This window comes from Phacochoerus africanus, chromosome 9, assembly GCF_016906955.1.
Source record: "Phacochoerus africanus isolate WHEZ1 chromosome 9, ROS_Pafr_v1, whole genome shotgun sequence".
NCBI lineage: Eukaryota > Metazoa > Chordata > Mammalia > Artiodactyla > Suidae > Phacochoerus > Phacochoerus africanus.
The window spans coordinates 14,076,112-14,097,124 of NC_062552.1; the positions used below are offsets into that span (position 1 = coordinate 14,076,112).

The window sequence follows — 21,013 nt, forward strand, 5'->3', positions numbered from 1 at the left end:
ATCCTTAACCCTCTGAGCCACACAAGATGAACTCCAAGGTGATGGTTTTAGAAACTTCCATTGCCTTAAAAATATTTGAAAGCCTTCACTTTGGGGAACTGGTGTTATTTTACACAAAGAAAGAAATTGCTTCTTTTGAAGAATTCTTTTAGATTGTTCACATCTCCAAGACGTGAAATATGTGATTTCTTTCCTCTGTCTCAGTCACAAGTACTGCCTTGATTGGAATGCTTGGAATTTTTTTTTTTTTTTAACAAAAGAAGTTTCTGCTTTGTAAAAAGTTTTAATGTTATAAAAATGTAGATAAAGTATATGTCTATAAATTTTAAGCTACTTTATTGAGTTATTGTTGATAGACCCCAAACTATACATACTTAATGTATATAACTTGAGTTTGTAAGTAAGTATATGCTTATGGACATGCATAATGCCTGTGGTTAACAATACTGCATGTGTACTTAAAAAAGTTGCCAAGGGTAGATCTTTATTATTTATTTATTTATTTTTTAGGGCTGCACCTGCAGCATATGGAGGTTCCCAGGCTAGGGGTCAAATCGGAGCTACAGCTGTTGACCTACACCACAACCGCAGCAGCGTGGGATCTGAGCTGCCTCTGCAACCTAAGCCACCGCTCACGGCAACGCCAGATCCTTAACCCACTGAGCGAGTCCAGGGATCAAACCTGTGTCCTCACGGATGCTAGTCAGATTCATTTCTGCTGAGCCACGATGAGTACTCGGCCAAGGGTAGATCTTACGTGTTAAGTACTCTTACCACACACACACACACACAATAATGGTAAATAGAGGGGGCAGGAGGAAACTTCTAGAGGTGATGGCTCTTTTTATATTTTTGCAACTTTGATTTCATAGCCTGTAGATGTGTAACTCTCAAACTACGGAGTCAAAACATGTATATAATAAAAGATATGTTTCAGATGGCCTTGATTCACACAGCTTTTAGTCCTGCCTTCATCACAAGGCTATTTTGAAGAGATAACCTTCTAAGAGGGATCCAATTCTGTCTTTGTTTTTTGAATATTTTGGCCTCTTGAGTCTCTCCTCCTAAAAAATAGTGTAGGTGGAGACTGTGAGAAGTAAATGACTTTCTTGAAGAACACCTAGCTCTCTTGCCAGGTTGGAGCAACAGGATTTATCTCTTCTCAACAGCTTCCTCCATACAGGCTCTTGGTGTAATTGACATTCGTGGTGTGGGATGTTTCTGGCCTGTTTCCCATCATCTTCCCTACTCAGGAAGCATTTACTGGCTGCATTTATTCTTGTTGTTTGACTTGGGATTTCTCTTTTTGTGGGGATGATGATTCAGAATATGTTGGGTGAGCAGTGTTGGGAAAATAGAGGTGAGAAGACAGATGAAAAGACATTGATAAGATGATATGTGTTATGAACAGGGGAGTCTCAGAGAAGAAAACGGGTGATAGTTGTGTAAGCAGAAACTGGGAACAGGGGAGAAGTAAAATCATTCATTTTTACCTTTAATTGACCTTAAACATAATTAAAAAAAAAAACTTTGAAGATCTTAAATTTGAGGTGCAAGTTGATTTGAATTTAATTGGTTCTTAGATAATAGGGATTGTCAGTAGTTAATTGAAGAACACTGTGTATTGAACAGTGTTGGGCATTTCCTAAGAAATAGCTATCCTGTTGGACGCCAATCATTGGTTAGCTTCCTGTTTAATTTATTTTTAATCAGATTATTTACTGTTACTCAAGGAATAGGTAATAAACCTTAAACACTTCAGGTTACTAGGCTTAGAAAGTGTTGACTCTTCCTGATGTGACTGTTCACTGTTTCCTGATTAACAAAGGCAGTACAATTAGCTCTCATAGAATTTTTTTTCCTGTCTAATCCAATTTTTTTCCCCCTCTTGTATTTTAGGACTTTTGTACCTGTATATTGATACCTAAGTAACAGCGGGACTGTATAAAAATGCTACATATATAAAATAATTTCTTTTGCCTGAAAATTGGGAGGAAAAGAGTCTGGTTCTTCCAGAGGGAGAAGATACAATTATTTCTATGGCCAAATTTATTAGAATTGACCTTACTCTTTAAAAATAGTACAAACTTGAGGATTTTGCTTTTATTTTGAGGAGGTTTGCGTTTTATTTTGTCTTTTTGCCTTTTCTAGGGCCACACCTGCGGCATATGGAGGTTCCCAGGCTAGGGGTCGAATTGGAGCTGTAGCCGCCGGCCTACACCAGAGCCACAGCAGCACGGGATCCGAGCCGTGTCTGTGATCTACGCCACAGCTCACGGCAACGCCGGATCCTTAACCCACTGAGTGAGGCCAGGGATCGAACCTGCAACCTCATGGTTCCTAGTTGGATTCATTAACCACTGAGCCACGATGGGAACTCCGAGGATTTTGCTTTTAATCAGTACCTGAAATTTCTTGATGTTATCATAGCCATGAATGTGTAGGAAATTTATTTTCAAAATTATTTCACCTCTTTTGAAGATATTCTGGATAAAAACAATCTAGTGGAAGAGCTTCAGTAATCATTTTTATTTTTCAGTGTAGAAATATCCTATCCTGTAGTCAAACTGTGTATAGGGACAAAGTTTTATTCTTGTACAACTTCAGTGATCTTAAGATAGCTGTAGTCTTGGAATTCATAGCTCTCTTTCTCCCTCCCTCTTCCCACATCTCTGTCTCTCGATTCTATCCCTCCACATAATATCCCCTTGTGAGGCAGTTCTGGTTTAATGGACCAGGCACTGCACTTAGCCTCAGAGGATGGAGGTTTGCGTTTTGCCCTGCCCCATGTAAGTTTTGAGAACTTTGGCAGATTTCTTAACTTCTCAGGACCTCAAATTCATCTGTAAAATGAAGGATATAATCATTGTGGTGGCAAAGGATTAACTGCAATAACGCATGTGGACGAGCACAATTAACACCGATGCCTTATTGAAGACGTTTTTTTATTGGAGTAAAATATATGTAACAAAATACATCATTTCCAGCCATTTTCAGTGCAATTCAGTGGCATTAAGTACATTCACAGTGTTGTATGACCATCACACTATCCATTTCCAGAACTTTTTCATCATCCCATAAACTCTGTCCTCACTAAATAATAACTCTCCACTTCCCCCTCCTCTAGCTCTTACTAACAACCTTTCTCCTTTGTGTCCCTAGGGTTTGGCGGCTCTAGGTTCCTCATATAAATGGAATCATACAATATTTGCCTTTTTGTATATGGTGTATATCACTTAGCATAATGTCTTCAAGGTTCGCCTCTGTTATAGCAGGTGTCAGAATTTCATTCCTTCTTCAGGCTGAATAATATTCCACTGCATATTTCTATCACATTTTGTTTGTCCATTCATCTGTTGATGGATACTTGGATTGTTTTCACCTCCTGGCTATGGTGCATAATGCTGCTATGAACTTGATAAGCAAGTATCTGTTTGCGTCCCTGCTTTCAGTTCTTTGGGGTGTACATCTTGAAGTGGAATTGCTGGATCATATGGTAATTCTTTATTTTTTTTGCATGACCTTCTATTTATAAGGATTTTTTGAATCTGTTGAATTGATTGTAGCAATGCAGTTCCTAAGTAGTGTATTTGTTCATAGTGGTCTTTTAATTCCCATAGTTTATGTGATAGGAGTCAGGACAGTGAGGTCCACTTCCATTTCAGGACTCTAGAAATACTGTGCAAGTGGCAAGCTCTCTAGCCCATGGTTCTCAGAAATGCATTTTCTGTGCCCTTAGGTCACTGAGGACGAGAGTTTGCTCTGCTGGTGCCCAGATGTGTTGGTGGAACGAGAGCTGTATCAATGGATGTAATATTTTCTGCTTTGGGCCTTTCTGTAGGGATTAAGGAGACTGAAGAGGCTGAAAATAGGCTGATGAGCTCCGTTGGTAGGCTCCACTATCTCACCATGACTGCCGAAAATCCTGCCGAAAATCCAACGCCTGGAGACCTGGCTCTGACCCCCCTCGTCACTTGCAAACTCTGCCTGTGTGAGCAGTCTCTGGACAAGATGACCACACTCCAGGAATGCCGCTGCATCTTTTGCACAGCCGTAAGTTTTCCTTGGTTCTTTCATGATGAGAAAATACAGAGAAAGACTTGTACACGTACAGCTTACATGTCTATGGCTTACTGAGAAGCCCAAGTTTGCTACGATATGATCCTGCCTGGGGAAACGGTTCCACCTTTGAATCTGATTCCAAATACCATCTTGAATGGTAAACCTGGTATTGACTGGGCTTTACTGTAGTGCGTGTGTGAAATTTAATTAGCTAGGGAGTAAAACAGTGACATTTTTTAACATGCCTTAGTTAACAGCCATCTGTAAGAAGTTTATCAGGTGGTTTGAACGATGGCGAAATCAGGTATCAATTTACTGGATCGTCTTTAATATTCTTGCTCATCTCCTACAAAGCACATGGTGTGTACACCTGTTTACTTGGTCGTATATCTCCTTTTACATTTTTTTCTCTTTTCAGAATATGCTGAATGCTGCTTATTCCTCATAATAAAGAGGACCCTGTACAACTCCAGGGGTGGGCTTGTGTCGTTTAGTTGGACACTTAGTGTCAATGCCTATGACCTTGATCACGTGTTTTCCTGAAGATTGGTTGGTTAAAGAGTAAAAGTAGCAAACAGGCTCATGGGTTCAAAGGGGCTCCTAGAAGTGTGGACCAGATTGACACTTGTTCAGGTGTTTACTCATTGAGATGTTTTTCGAGCTCCTACGATATGCCAGGCACTCTGCTTGGTCTTGGGAATATGAAGAGGAAAAGGATACTTCCCGTAGGGAAGACAGACACGTTGAAAGAACTATATACGAGTCTGGTGAAATTAGGGATCCCTAGACCACAGAGGTCGGTCCTCCTCTTTGGGGATGGGAGGGGGCTTCCTGGCAACAGTGCTTTCCTGAGCTGAGGTTTTAAACAAGAGACTGCACACTGATGCCATGGCCTCAGCCCTTTTCGTTTGCATCCCCAATTGGGAAATTTCAAATGACGGATTTTGTAAATTTTTCCTTTTCAAAACGAATAAGCAGTAAGATAGAGCTACTCTGGGCCTGTAGCTTCATAGGCCCAGAAATAGATGATCTTTTCTCTGTTTATGGTACCTACCTCTCTCTTGTATGTATTTGAATCAACTGTACTTTCAAATTAAGGATGGATTAAGAGTCAGCTAGGGAGAGTTTGAGGCCTCTCAGCAGGGCGGAGGGGAGGGCCTGATGCCTAAATTAATAATATTCACCACTTATCTTTGCTTTGGTAGGCCTTGCATGGGTACACTGTTAATACTTAATATACAGTAGGTATAATTACCAAACCAATGTGGGTTTAATACTCTGACTTGTGAAGGAAATTGAACAGTGATCGGTGCTTAAATCAAGGGGAGTAAGAAGAAAGGAATCATTGAGGAAATACTAGAATCACTTATAAAAAAGACATCCTACTAAACATGCTTTTTAAAAAACGTTAACAAGTTAAGGTGAAATAAATTGTACCCCGTCTCCCTCTCTCTCCCTTTTTGTTTTCTTTTTATGGCTGCACCTGTGGCGTAGGGACATTCTCAGGCTGGGGGCTGAATCAGAGCTGCAGCTACAGGCCTACATCACAGCCACAGCAACACTAGATCCAAGCTGTATCTATGACCTATGCTGCAGCTTGTGGCAACGCCAGATCCTTAACCCACTGAGTAAGGCCAGTGATAGAACCCGGATCCTTGTGGAGACTTGTCAAGTTTTAACCCCCTGGTCCGCAACGGGAACGCCCATCTCTCTTTTCCAAGTTAATTTTAACACGACACATTTTTCAAGCTAGTTTATATCAATTTTCTTAAATTTGTTTTGGATTGAGGATTAGGGTAGAGAGAAGGCTTGGAATAATTTTGAGATAAAAAGGAAAGCAACTAAAATCCTTATGTTTTGAACTGGAGGATCCAGAGATGGAAAAGAATAGTATCATTTTCCCCTTCATTCAGCAGATACCTAGTGAGCAGCCTCTGTGTCCTGGGAATTGTTCTGGGCACTGGGATTTATCAGTTAAAGAAACAAAACCCAGCAGAGATCCTTGCTCTTAGGAACTTGTATTCTGTCAAAGAGTTACATAATAAATCATAAGCCTAATAGGAGTTCCCCTTGTGGCTCAGCGGAAACGAAACTGACTGGCATCCATGGGGACGTGGGTTCGATCTGTGGTCTCACTCAGTGGGTTAAGGATCTGGTGTTGCTATGAGCTGTGGTGTAGGTTGCAGACATGGCTCGGATCCCACGTTGCTGTGGCTCTGGTGTAGGCCAGCAGCTACAGCTCTGATTCGCCCCCTGGCCTGGGATCCTCCATATGCCGCAGGTACGGCCCTAAAAAGACAAAAAATCAGAAATAAATAAAAAAGCCTAACAAATAGATAAGTTACATAGGAGTGGGTAATAGGGACTTAAGAAAAAAGGTAGAGCTGGTTAGGAGTGTGGGGCCAGGACACTGCAGTGACAGTTGCATGGACGGGAGGCGGGTTCATGAAGTGATGTTTGTGCTGGTTCTTCCTCATCTTGTGTTACTTGACGGGAAGTGAGGAAATGGCCTTGTCATCACAGGGCAGCTTTGGTTTCCTTTGGTGTTGCTTTGTTTCTGAATGCTGTGCTTCAAAACTGTTTTCTTAGATTTTCTCACATCGGTCTCAGACCCTTGCTAACCTTTGAAACAAATGAGCCAGAAGCCACATTTGGTTAAAGCCAGAAGGGACATTCTTGTCTGAGGATTACTGAAGTTGAAGAGCAGGACATGGAATTCACTTTTTGCAATGAGATCTCATGCAGTAGAATTCGGATTTGTGCATCAGCATTGGGTAAAGAGTAAACTGCATGAGCAGAGGCAGTATTGCATATTTACCAGGAACTGGTGCTGCCCTGTAGTTGTTTCCATAGATCGTAGTTCCCATTTTAAAATAGCACAGCTGCTTATTTCTCCTTTAGCAGTATGGGGATAGGAGTTAGTACAATGAGGTCACTCTGTCATCTAGATGTGTACATCCTCTTGTTGAGGTGTGCTAAAGGCAGAAAATCAAATGGCTTGGTATTTTTGGTATCCCTTGAATCTGGGAACTTTTTGTAGCTATAAGCATTAACCTTTCCTGGCTGCCTAGTACCCCATTGCCTATGATCTGCCAGAATAGTAAGCTGTAGGTGTTGATTACATTAGTGTCTATAACTTTGCAGTTGATGTCGGATTCACCTCTAATACTAGTCGAACTTTTTGTTAGAGCTCTTACTTCTTCTTTTTAAAAACCCATTAATAGTGTGTCTGATGCCCCAGGTTTTGATTTGCATTCAAATTAAAGACATCAAATGTGTATTTTCAAGGCTGAAAACAAAATCTGTGACATTTTTTAGTGTGTCATATACTACTAATTTCCAATTTTGAAGATGGTTGGATGACATCTTCCCATTATTGGCTGGGAAAGTCTTCTTGTGCATACTATGTATTTAAAAGGGTTTTGCTGAGCTTGTTCCCTCTTCTTCCTTTCATTAGGGCAATGTCCAAAGGCAATGTTTCTCCTGTTAGATATGGTGCTATGCTTGTGTAGTTTCATCAGTTCAGTAAAGCTTATTGTACATTCTATGCTTGTCCTTTTTTCCCTAAGAGGACTGTGTGATCAGTGTGCTTGGGGAGAGGAGAATGGATCGAAGCGAAGTTAGCCGGCTCAGACCTGCCCTGTAAGTAGGTGCTTCTCAACCCAAGTGTGTTTTGTGAACCTCCAGCTCCGAGAAACAGAGATGATTCTTGAATAGTGTTCCATAGTCAAATTAGCTTGGAAGTGGATATGTTTTCTGTTCCTTTCTTAGAGGGATGTAATGTATATTTGCCTTTTAGATCTGTATCATCTTATGTTTGAAAAGAGAGCAAAGAGACCCTGTTGAACTTCTAATGAAGCATTTCCATTTGACCAAGGCTGTCTCTTTTTAGTAGAATACCTGTTAACTTCCCTACAACCAATGCATGGAAGAATGCTGCTTTAACTTGTTCCATGGAATAATTCTTGATTTAAATAGCATTCAGAGAAAGGAATGTGGCAGCTGTTGCTTCAAATAATCCATCAATATATCTAGTTTCTTGTTATAGGAAGTTTACCATCTTCTATTCGTGAAGATGGTGTCTGTTAGACTCTTTGCTTGGATTTAATCTAGAGAAGAAAGTGTAGTATAAGCCAAGGGAAGCTAAATATACAGAACAAAAATGGGTATAGTTCTCACTAGCATGAGTAAATGCATAAATCATTAGGTGTATCGTGGAGCCAAAGAAGTTGATTTCTTGGATTTATGGAGAGAGGTGTTGCAAAATTGTTTGTTCTTATACTTGAAAGTTAAATGTCTCGCGGATGTTAGTCTGTTAACTAATAATATGGAAAAAGCTTCTCTCTCTCTCTCCTTCCCTATCTCCTTCTCTCCCTCTCTCTTCCCTCCCCCTTGTGGATTTAAATAATGTAAATATGAAAATTCAAATTTCCCTCTTTTGCCTTTTGCAACACACTCTTTCAGATAACACCACACAATTATAATTCAAGTGAAAGGAAAAAAATGTACAAAAATCAATTATCAAAGGAGGGAAAATTTGTGGGTTGCTCCCTAGTGAGCAATATTTGCCTCTGTGATTTATTTTGGAAGCTATTTCTGTCAGCCACGAATTAAAGAAGAATGAAAACACAGTTGTTGCTTGTTTTTATAACCTAGATAATTTCACCTGAAAAGAGTCGGTATGTTGGGCATGGCCTATTTACCATTCAGATTAAAGACAGGATGTGCTGAGCGAAAAGAAAAATAAAGTCCAGCCATATTCTTCCCTTTTTTCCATTACATTTTGTTGGCTCTAAGAAGTTAGAACTCCTTTTACTATTCATTTTTCTGAGCCAAATGGATTTTCCAATGTTTAAAAAAGTGAGAGGAACTATAAAGCTTTTTAGACCAAACCCTTCTTTTTCCTTGGGGCCTGCTGGGTGACCTTTAAGAAAATCCCACATATGGCCTGGGAGACTTTTATGGCTTGGGAAGATTTGCAGTGTGCGTGCGTGCATGCATGCGTGTATTTCTGAGTGCATACATACATACACATGTGCACACACACAGATTGGTAACTTTCTAATGTAGCACAGAACCTGCAGTGGTTTGTTCCCTGGATTCTGATTCCTGCACTGGGAGAAAGGAATGCCATCCTTCTCTTCCACCCCCTTTTTCCCCCTTCCATTGTCACAAGCATAGCTAAAAGAGCAGATACAGAGATGGGAAGACCCAGGCTTGTGTTCAGGCTTTGCCATTTAATGGTGTATGACCTCTTTGGCTTCCGGGAACCTTAGTGTCTCACCTGTAGGATAGGGGGAGGGTGATGGATGATAGCACTGACCTTGGCGTGTGGTAGGAGGCATCAAATGAGAATCCCAGTACAGCAGCTAGCACAGTCCTACGCCTCTCCGTTATCACCATCATTCCTCTCTTTCCCAAGTCCTGTCAGTGCGCTGAGCTGTTTTGTTCTTCAAAATGTTTTGCACCCGCATGTTCATTGCAGCACTATTCACAATAGCCAGGACATGGAAACAACCCAAATGTCCATCAACAGATGATTGGATTAGGAAGATGTGGTATATATACACAATGGAATACTACTCAGCCATAAAAAAGAATGACATCATGCCATTTGCAGCAACATGGATAGAACTAGAGACTCTCATCCTGAGTGAAATGAGTCAGAAAGACAAAGACAAATACCATATGATATCACTTATATCTGGCATCTAATATCCAGCACAAATGAACATCTCCCAGAAAAGAAAATAATGGACTTGGAAAATAGACTTGTGGCTGCCTGATGGGAGAGGGAGGGAGTGGGAGGGATCGGGAGCTTGGGCTTATCAGACACAACTTAGAATAGATTTACAAGGAGATCCTGCTGAGTAGCATTGAGAACTATGTCTAGATACTCATGTTGCAACAGAACAAAGGGTGGGGGAAAAATGTATACATGTAAGGATAACTTGATCCCCTTTGCTGTACAGTGGGAAAAAAATAAAAAAAAAAAGACCATTGTTTCAGAAAATAACACTCTAAAAAAATGTTTTATTTTTTAAAGGAAGGAAATCCTATAAAGACTTGATTTGCTTCCTCATTAGCCTTTTATGAAAAGGTGCTTACATAGGTGACTTCAACTTGATGCTATTCCGAGATACCCACAGACCAGCAGTTAGGATTGAGAGACAGCACTTTCTCTGTTGGATTTGTCCAAGGAGTGGCTAATTGTTGGATTGGTCCAAAGAATAGCGAATGGCTGGATGTTTCAACTGAAGATCTAGATGTAGGACTTACGGAGAAACTAAAAACAAATACAACTTGGAAAGTGAACAGGTGAACAGATTTCTGGTGGATTGTAAAAGATCTGCATGAAAGAGTGTTGCAAGCTGCCCTTGAAGAGCTGCTGACTCTTAATAAGAATATAATAATGTAATTACTTTCTGACTTCATACGTTCGATCTAGAATCATTTTAAGTATCTTTTGAGAACTCTGTGGAACTGTGGGAAATAATGAAGCATCTTACTCTAGCAATGTTATAGAACAATTTTCTGTCCTCTCTTCTGGTCACATGACCTGCCAGCTCTTCCTGAAGCTTTGAAATTGCCAGCTCCCTGGATTCCCATGTCTTCTAGTAGTAAATAGAAGTAAATGCTGCCAGTGCAGAGCCCTCTCTTGCACTGTTGGTTTCTGGCACTAAAATATACTGGCCTGCAAGGTTGGTCTTATGCTTTCCCTTAAACATTATCTTGGTTGATCAACAGTGAATCAGTGAATTATCTTTTTCTTTGTTTATTTGTAGATGACATCAATGCATTTGCTGCTTATACTTGTTTAGACTTTTCATGATAATACTACGATGCTTTTTATCTTTGTCAGTCAAACTACTGGTTTAAAAACATAAATTTTGGTGCTATACTTTTCCATTGACAACTGAGTGGCTGCAGGTCAGATAGCATCTGAGAAATAAGAGCAAACGGTAACAGCATGAGAAATGGGTAAGAGATGACTCAAGGAGGAGCTGGCTTCCTGGACCTATGATCTCACCCATTGCCTAATGCTTGCCACTTATTTATTCAAGGAAAGTGGTAAAATGTGGCCAGAGGAAAGAGCAGCAAAAGGGAACCATGCTCTTAAGGTCCTAAGGGCAGTCTTGAGGCGTCATAGTCTTAGCAGTGGAAGGGGCCTTAAATCTAGTCCCCCTGCCCTCCTAATGAAATAAGTCTTTTCCTGGTTGCCCAGTGTGGCTTGACATTTAAGAGAATAGGTTGTAAGTCTGGTTGTCTGGGCTTTGTTTTTTCCAACCAAGATTTATTGTGCCATGCAGAGTTCTGATGGGGAAGATAGCGTAGTGATTAATCAGATCAAGGTCTGGTTTTCAGATAGGTCACATTTTAGTGCAAGACACAGACGCTAACAAATAAATTCAGAAGTCAGATGACGATATGTGCTCTGAGGAAAAGCAAAGCAGGGTGAGGGGGATAGGGAATGATGTGGGGGGGCTTACTATTTTTTAGCTGGTTAGGGAATTCTTACTGATCAGGTATAATAGCCTTCTGTATCTGTGAATATAGACCCCAGGAGTGCAGGGGGCTGAGTCTCCTCTGCCATATTGTATGAGGGACTTGAGCATCTGTGGATTTTGTTACCTGCTGGGGGTCCTGGAACCAACCAACCCACCCACCCCGTGGACACTGAAGGACGACTATATTTAAGCAAAGACCTGAAGAACGTGGGGAACAAACTGTGTAGATGTCTGGGAGAGAAGAGTTTTGGGTAGAGGGAAGCAGAATGAAGGTCCTTAGCTGAAAATGTGCTTGTTATGTTCAGACACAGCCCAGAGGCGTGTGTGTGGGGAGGGGGGGGTGCAGCAGGACATGGGGTCAGGGAGGTAGAGGTATTTGTATGTAGGGCCTTGCAGGCTGAGATAAGGATTTTGACCTTAGGCTGATGTAAAAACAGAAGCCTTTGGAGGGTTTTGACCCTCCATAATTTAATGTTGTTTTAAATGGATCCTTGTGTTAGTAAGGGTTCTCCAGAGAAATAGAACCAATAAAAGATATGTATGTGGGGGTATATATACACACATGTATAAGAGCATATACATATATATATATAAACATATGTTATTTTTTTTATTGGCTCCATCATTAGAATTCTATTTTCTCCTAGATGTATTATAAGGAATTGGCTCATGTGTTATGAGGGTGGAGTCTCCTGACCCCACCCCACCCCCCGCTGACCCGTCTGTAAGCTGGAGTGGCTCTGGTTTGAGTCTGAAGGCCTGAGTGAAGAGAGCTTCGGGTATAAGTTCTAGTCTAAGGGCAGAAGACCAGTGTTCCAGCTCGTTCAGTCAGGCAGAGAGAGTGAATTCTCCCTTCCTCTGCCTTTTTGTTATCTTCAGGCCTTCACTTAATTAGATGAGGTGTATCCACAGGGCAGATGATGGTGGGGTGGTGGGGGGAGTGGATCTGCTCTACTCGGTCGACACATTTAAATGCTAATCTCACCTGGAAACACCCTCACAGACACACCTGGAAATACCGTTTAACCAAATATCTGAGCATCCCACAGCCTAGGCAAGTTGCCACAGAAAATTAAGCATTCCAATCCCCCTGTCTGCTGCACAGAGAATGAACCATAGGGGTGGGGCTGAAAGCAGGGTGATAACTTAGAAGGTGCACATAATAATCCAGGCCAGAAATGAGAGTGGCTTGGGCCAGCAGGTGGTAGCCACTAATGTTTTGGGGTAATCTCCGTTTTCATTTTCTATTGTATAATACAGGGATAATAATCATCCTAAAAGGTTAAAAAGAAGATTGCAGCAGATAATCTAGATAAAGCACGTGGCATGCACCTGGAATGTAGCTAGCCTGTGTAGCACCACTGGTCTTAGTGCGATCATCTAGATTTTGCTTGAAAACCTCCAGGATTGGAACATACCATCACACTGGCTATTCAATTATGGGAAATCCTAGTTCTAAACTGTCTTCTACATTGATTTGAAACCTGTTGGCTGTAAAATTCTACCTATTAGTACAAGTTCTGTTCTCTAGAATAGAATTGGTTGAGATCCAATTTTTTATTCTGCTCACTACTCCTATAATTTTTTTTTAATGATTTTTATTTTTTTCCTGTACTATTTAAATGAAGCTTATCTTTGTGTTAGAAGGCAAGAACAAGGTTAATCATTAAAAATTCACCCACGGTGCTCTGTCCAGTGTGGGAATATTAATAAATGTGTCCCTCCCTCCCCCGTTTCTGGTGACAGTTCTTTTTGGAACAAGCATCATTTGCATAACATTCTTGATTTGGATCATTGGTGGAACAAGTACTTCAGGCTTTTCTACTTTCTCTTAGAAAAGCATATGGTATCTGGGTAGCGGGGTGGTTCTATAATATGGAACAAGTCTTAATTTCTTTTTGACAAAAAAGGTTATAAAAAGATAGTATGTTGGTAAGCTGTGCTTATATGTCTTTTTTTTTCTTCTTCTTCTTTTTTTGGCCGCCCCGTGGCACATGGAGTTCCTGGGCCAGGGGTCAGATCTGAGCCACAGTTGTGACCTGTGCCACAGCTGCGGCAATGCTGGATCCTTAACCCACTGTCTTGGGCTGGGGATTAAACCTGTGTCCCAGTGGTCCCAAGATGCTGCTGATCCTGTCGTACCACTGTGGGAAATCCTGTGTGTCTTTTTTTAAAAAGCACACCTTGCCAAATTTAATCCTTTGAACTATATGTCACAATGTGATAGGCAGAGTTCCCATTGTGACTCAGCAGGTTAGGAACCTTGACTAGAATCCATGAGGATGCGGGTTCGTTCCCTGGCCTCACTCAGTGGGTTAAGGATCTGGCATTGCTTGGCTGTGGCGTGGGCCGGCAGCTATAGCTCTGATTTGACCCCTAGCCTGGGAACTAACATGTGCCATGGGTGTAGCCCTAAAAAGAAGAGGAAAAAAAAAAATAATGTTATAGGCTAGTTCTGACCAGGGAGCAGGCAAAAGTGGGTATCCAGTGAGAGAACTCTCCATTACATCTGTTGAGTCACCAAAGTTTATTCTTTTGAAATAGCACCTTTATTCCACTTTTCTCTAAGTCTATTCCTATGTGGTCCTGAATCTTCCATTTGGTCTGTTTTGTGCCAACCACTGTGCTAATTGTATGAATGGGGCGTGACCAATCCAGCTCTCATGTGGGAAGCAGGCCCACTGATACAGGAGTTACAGTTGCTGTGGATTCATGTGGGAACCCACTTAAACTAGACCTGAGAAGGTTGGGGAAAGGGCTGAGATGGAAAGATGAATAGGAGATTGCCTAACGGTGGTGTTGGTGGGCTGTGGATAAAAAGGTGCTCCAGGGAGGAGGGGCAGCCATGCGTGGGGCGCAGAAATAAGGCAGAATGACCTACTGAGGAACCGAACTGAAAGACATCCCTAGAAGGTATGGTCAGAAGTGTGGGTATGGGAGTTCCTGTCGAGGCTCAGTGGTTAACGAATCCGACTAGGAACCATGAGGTTGCAGGTTCGATCCCTGGCCATGCTCAGTGGGTTAAGGATCCGACGTTGCTGTGAGCTGTGGTGTAGGTCACAGATGCGGCTCGGATCCCGCATTGCTGTGACTCTGGCGTAGGCCAGTGGCTACAGCTCCAATTAGGCCCCTAGCCTGGGAACCTCCATATGCTGCAGGAGCGGCCCAAGAAATAGCAAAAAGACAAAGAGACAAAAAAAAAAAATTGTGGGTGTGCTTGGGCAGGAGGCTGGAAAAGCAAACAGAGACTGGATGGAGGGTCTTATATGCCACGTTAAAGAGCATTAGGGAGCTACTGGAATGCTTCATCTGGGTGTGGGGTGGGGAGGGTGGCTTTGGCATAGTGGGGAGAATGGTCTGAACTGGGGTGGGATGGGGGACGGAGGGCGGCGGGAGCTCGGAGAACACCCTCATCAGCATATGCTGTATTTGTCATGCTGGACGGTGCTTTTGACATCTGGAGTGTTTAAATTATTTTCATGTCCCCAGTTTCTCCTCCTTCCTACCCATTTGGGTACTACTGTGAGATTTCTTAAAATGTTGCTGTCGTCGTGCTACTTGCCATTATGAAGGATTCACGTGTTCCTGCTTGAATCGCATTCCTTAGGGCTGACACTCCGGTTCCTCTGTGAATTCTCGCACGGTGGGTATGCAGGTCTGCACGTTGCCTGCTGCTACGTCTTGAATGAGGTGTCTCATTCCTCCAGGTTTCCTTTCTTCTCCCTAGAATTGTCCTCTTTTCTCTCCTTTTTAGTTCCCTGCCTAGTTTCTAATGGTGTCTCATTGCTTGGTCAAGCCATACCTCTGCTCATTTGTCAACAAATACTCATTTCGACAGAACACTGGATTGGGGGGATTTGTTGGAGAAAAACTGAAACGTGGTCCTTACCCTGGTGACACTGGCCTCCCCAACGGCCGCACGATCCTCTTCTCTCTGAAAGCATTGAGCACTTAAAATTGGATTAAAAAGATTTCGTACGAAGATCAGTGTTGCCTTGTGTTCTATCTCTTTGGCATAGATTGATTTTATTTTCTCACCAGGATGTCAAGTCCACTGAGGGTAAAAAGACTCAGGAAAGCAATTAGGTATCACTCATCATCATTGTTGTTGTAATAATAGCGACAGCAAGTATCTGTCCAACTTACTGCAAGGCATTGTTCTAAATATCTTAAGTTATTTTATCCATAAATTACCCAAATCCGTCACTGAAAAATACTGTTGGAAAGATCATGAAGTAGCTACACAGTAGTAGCCTGTATTTTATTTTTTATTTATTATTATTATTTTTAATCTTTTTAGGGATGCACCCACAGCATGTGGAGGTTCCCAGGCTAGGGGTCAAGTTGGAGCTGCAGCTGCTGGCCTGCACCACAGCCACCGCACTGCAGGATCCGAGCTGCGTCTGTGACCAACACCACAGCTCACGGCACCGCCAGATCCTTAACCCACTGAGTGAGGCCAGGGATCGAACTTTCGTCCTCATGGATGCTAGTCAGATTCTTTTCTGTTGAGCCATGATGGGAACTACCAGTAACCTGTGTTTTAGTGTAACAGTTTTTGTTTGTTTGTTTGTTTTGAGGCCCATTCAGCTGTCCCAAGTAAATCATTCAGCTAATTGCCAGTTTCCAAGAGTGCTAGGACAGGCAGGGGCAGCCGTGCCAGAACCAGATAGCAACTCCTGTTAACTTCAAGTACTTCTATGAAGTTTGCAGCCATTTCAGGATGACATGTGAAGGATTTTCATTCCTCTTCTATTTCTCGGTAGAAATTGGAAGCCCAGTAGGCAAATGAAGCCCCTAAAACAGAAGAGTGTGAAAAAAAGCCTGCTTGACTGAATTCTCTCTTCCCTTTATTTGTCCACCCAGAATGGCTCTCATTCTTAGACTGAGAGCTCAGCTAAATGAAAGGTTTTGGTGTCCAGTTTCATCCACACTGAGGGGGGTAGAGAATTTAATTAGAAGTATAGTGAAATCTCAATTACTTATTGTCTTTTCTCTCCTGTTTTTTCTGTGCTCTCTTCTTTTTGAACTGAAGACTAATTTCTTTTTTTGTCTTTTTAGGGCCACACCCATGGCATGCAGTGGTTCCCAAGCTAGGGGTCAAATTGGAGCTGTAGGTGCTGGCCTACACCACAGCCACAGCAACACCAGATCCGAGTGGCGTCGGCAACCTGTGCTGCAGCTCACGGCAGTGCCGGATCCTTAACCCACTGAGCAAGGTCAGGGATCGAACCTGCATGGATTCTAGTCAGATGGATACTGATCAGATTCATTTCTGCTGAGCCACAAGGGGAACTCTTACAGACTAATTTTTGATTTTAAATGTAACATGTGCTGGTTCTAAGAGGAAATAAAAACCTTTCAAAGTATTGATTATATGAACAGTTCACCTGTATGTACCCCCTTCTAGACTCTTTCTCTGTAAATATATATATATACATGGAAGGATAAATATTCATACACATCACTTAATAGAGAAATGGAAACTTTAACTTGAGGTTTACAAAGTTGACTTTGTGTTTTGTGGACATGTTTCTACCTTCTTTTAAATTATAGTATAGTTATTTATTTATTTTTTTTGTCTTTTTTTTGCTATTTCTTGGGCCGCTCCCGAGGCATATGGAGATTCCCAGGCTAGGGGTCCAGTCGGAGCTGTAGCCACCGGCCTACACCAGAGCCACAGCAACGCAGGATCCGAGCCGTGTCTGCGACCTACACCACAGCTCACGGCAACGCCGGATCCTTAACCCACTGAGCAAGGGCAGGGACCGAACCCGCAACCTCATGGTTCCTAGTCGGATTCGTTAACCACTGCGCCACAACGGGAACTCCAGTATAATTGGTTTACACTGTTGTGTCAGTTTCTGATGTACAGCATAGTGACCCAGTGTGTGGACATATTTCTGTGTAAGAATGTATAGACCTACCTTGCTTTTTAAGTGTTGTATAGTGTTCTATGGTATGGCTGTATCAACATTTATTTTACTAGGACCCTTCTAATAGTGAGCAAGTTTTTGCTATGATAAATGAACTTTTTTATGCATCTGTAAATGTGAAAATGTGTCTAAGACACTTTTCTAGAAGTGGAATTGCCTAATCAAAAGTTTTGTGCCTTTTAAATCATCATGTTTTGTGCCTTTTAAATCACCATGGATTAAGGATCCAGCGTTGCCCTGAGGTGCAGTGTAGGTCACAGACGTGGCTCTGGTCCAGCGTGGCTGTGGCTGTGGTGTAGGCTGGCAGCTGTAGCTCCGATTCTACCCTAGCCTGGGAATCTCCATATGCCTGGGTGCGGCCCTAAAAAACAAAAAAATGTATAGCTTGTCCAGTACATGTACAGTTTCAGTACATGTACTGAAACCCAAACTGTCTTACCTATTTACATTCCCACCAATGATGTAGATAAACCCCTTTCTTTTTGACATTCTGGGTATTTTCAGCTTTTTTTTTTTAACCTTCTCTAATCTGATATGTGGAAAGAACATATCTCATTGCTTCGTCCATGCTTCCTTTTTTTAAAGGAGGAAGTTAACTGTAGAAAAACGAACCCAATTCGTGAGTCTGTCTTTAAAAAATACATAGTTTGGAGTTCCCGTCATGGCTCGGGGAAAAGAATCTGACTAGCATCTATGAGGACGCAGGTTTGATCCCTGGCCTTGCTCAGTGGGTTAAGGATCCAGCGTTGCCCTGAGGTGCAGTGTAGGTCACAGACGTGGCTCTGGTCCAGCGTGGCTGTGGCTGTGGTGTAGGCTGGCAGCTGTAGCTCCGATTCTACCCTAGCCTGGGAATCTCCATATGCCTGGGTGCGGCCCTAAAAAACAAAAAAATGTATAGCTTGTCCAGTACATGTACAGTTTCAGTTGATTTGACACCGTGGTATTCACAGTACTGTCAAGTTAGACAAATGGGCCATATCTAGGAAAGTATACACATAGGAGATATGACTGGATGCAAAAATAATGCTCATAGCAGTGCTCCTCAGATGTCTTATCGCACACACACTCACACACACTGTGTTCCGTGACAAGATGCTACTAAGTAGGAAAATAAACTTTTCAAAATTTGACAAGTGGCAGGCAAAAAGGTTGTGAATTAACCAGAAAGTTAGCTCTAAAACACCATATTCTGAGCATGTAAGTTAATCAAAGGTTGGTTATACTGGGGATTCCAGATATGCGTGGCACCTCTTGGAATCAGCCTGGACACAGTTGGTGCCCCATTTCCCTGGAAGTAAATAGCTCTGTGTTAACTGAAAGCCTCAATGGTTTTGAATCATTTCCCACCCTCAGTAAGGAGGTCCTTTCGGTTTGACTCTTCTGGAAGGTGTGAGCTATTAGCCACGTGAATGTAGGATTTTAATTTGGTCTCTTCGATGCTCTCTTTATTTACCTATAAAAAAAATCAAGGAAGAATAACCAAGATAATTTGTGTATGTACTATGAAAAAAAATATATATTGCAAGAGAACTATTTTCCCCCCATTTAGTCTCACCTTCCAGTTTACAGATCAAGAAACCAATGCAGAATTAAGTTGCATGCCCAAGATCCATATTCTTGATTCCTGAATCATATAGGGTAGTTTTGAAATGAGGACAGCCTGTGTGAAAACACGCCATGTACTGCCTACCACATAACATGCACGCCCTAAATTTTATTTGTTAGCATGAACAATGGATGAGGCCCATATTAGATTTTTGTGATCCTAAAAGTTTCTAAAACGGGACAGTGGCCTCTATAATGCAAAATTGACACCTGGTTTTTACGTGCATAAAAGGCTAGTTAGTACAAAGAACATGTAAGTAGTAAATGATGCGAAATAATCCAAGGAGTTCCAGAGACCAGAGAGTGTGTATATAATCTGAATATGCTGGTGACCATAGCCCCAGCCTGATGGGATTGAGGGCTATGCTGTGAACTTGCAACTGTGTGACTTTGGGCAAGTTATTTGAGGAAACGAAGGGCTGAGAGATTTTATGAGGTCTGGTTTACATACCTGGAAGCTCTCAGTGCACTTAGCATATATTCAGATGTCGAAACTGAGGTCAGGGTTCAAGCCCAGACGTCCTCAGGAAGTTCAAAGATGGGTGGGTGTTCCCCCACCCTCCCTCCCCAGGCAGCATGTTTGTGGAGTTACTGGTGTTTCCTAGAGGACCTCAGTCTGCCAGTTGTTTCCAAGTGGCTCCTGTGTGCTAAGGATAATCAATTAATGAATGAAGGACTCTGAAGCACAGAGCTCTTCATTGCAACTGGAAAAAATACGCCATACCTGTCATATCTACCTTTCCTGGGTACTGTACTGTGTGAACCACAGATCATCTTAATATGAAATGGAATGGTGTCTAGTCTTTGGAAAACACTTTCGTTTATGGGGTCTACAACTTTCAGAAAGAGCAAAAATAGTCTTTTCAGATTGTAAAGATTCCAGTATTTTCTCATGCTTTCATTCTCATAGCATGGAAATCATGGTGAGGTAGTGGGGAAACAAGCTAGAGCTGTGTCTCCATCAAACCTTGGTTTAAATCTCAGCTCCTGTGTTTACTGGTCATGGGAATTTAGGGTAGGTTACTGAACTGCTTTGTATGAATGAGCAGGGAGTAATGCCATGTCAGAGTTGCTATGAAGCTTAGATAAGATAGTTTTAAGACACATCTCTTAGCTATCCTAGGAGCTTGACAGATTCTCATTCTCACCATCTCCTCCATTCTCCTGCCTCTAGGGTGATGAATAATTTAGTTCTAGGCCAGTGGTTCTTTTATTTTTTTATTTTTATTTATTTTAATTTTTTAAAATTTATTTTCCCACTGTACAGCAAGGGGATCAAGTTATCCTTACATGTATACATTACAATTACATTTTTTTCCCCCACCCTTTCTTCTGTTGCAACATGAGTATCTAGACAAAGTTCTCAATGCTACTCAGCAGGATCTCCTTGTAAATCTATTCTAAGTTGTGTCTGATAAGCCCAAGCTCCCGATCCCTCCCTCTCCCTCCCTCTCCCATCAGGCAGCCACAAGTCTCTTCTCCAAGTCCATGATTTTCTTTTCTGAGGAGATGTTCATTTGTGCTGGATATTAGATTCCAGTTATAAGTGATATCATATGGTATTTGTCTTTCTGACTCATCACTCAGTATGAGATTCTCTAGTTCCATCCATGTTGCTGCAAATGGCATGATGTCATTCTTTTTTATGGCTGAGTAGTATTCCATTGTGTATATATACCACATCTTCCGAATCCAATCATCTGTTGATGGACATTTGGGTTGTTTCCATGTCTTGGCTATTGTGAATAGTGCTGCAATGAACATGCGGGTGCATGTGTCTCTTTTAAGTAGAGTTTTGTCTGGATATATGCCCAGGAGTGGGATTGCGGGGTCATATGGAAGTTCCATGTATAGATTTCTAAGGTATCTCCAAACTGTTCTCCATAGTGGCTGTACCAGTTT

At 41.9% G+C, this 21,013-nt stretch overlaps 1 protein-coding gene across 4 annotated transcripts in view; it reads left to right on the plus strand.

Moving 5' to 3' along the window:
- The window catches only part of RNF144B (ring finger protein 144B), a 168,437-nt gene that overhangs the window by 97,842 nt on the left and 49,582 nt on the right, over positions 1 to 21,013 (plus strand). For all 4 annotated transcript variants that reach the window (XM_047795204.1, XM_047795205.1, XM_047795202.1 and 1 more), the window contains exon 2: positions 3,842 to 4,053. In XM_047795204.1, the coding sequence (XP_047651160.1) occupies positions 3,877 to 4,053 (177 nt within the window). In that variant the 5' untranslated portion in view covers positions 3,842 to 3,876. The remainder of the gene's footprint in view (positions 1 to 3,841; positions 4,054 to 21,013) is intronic.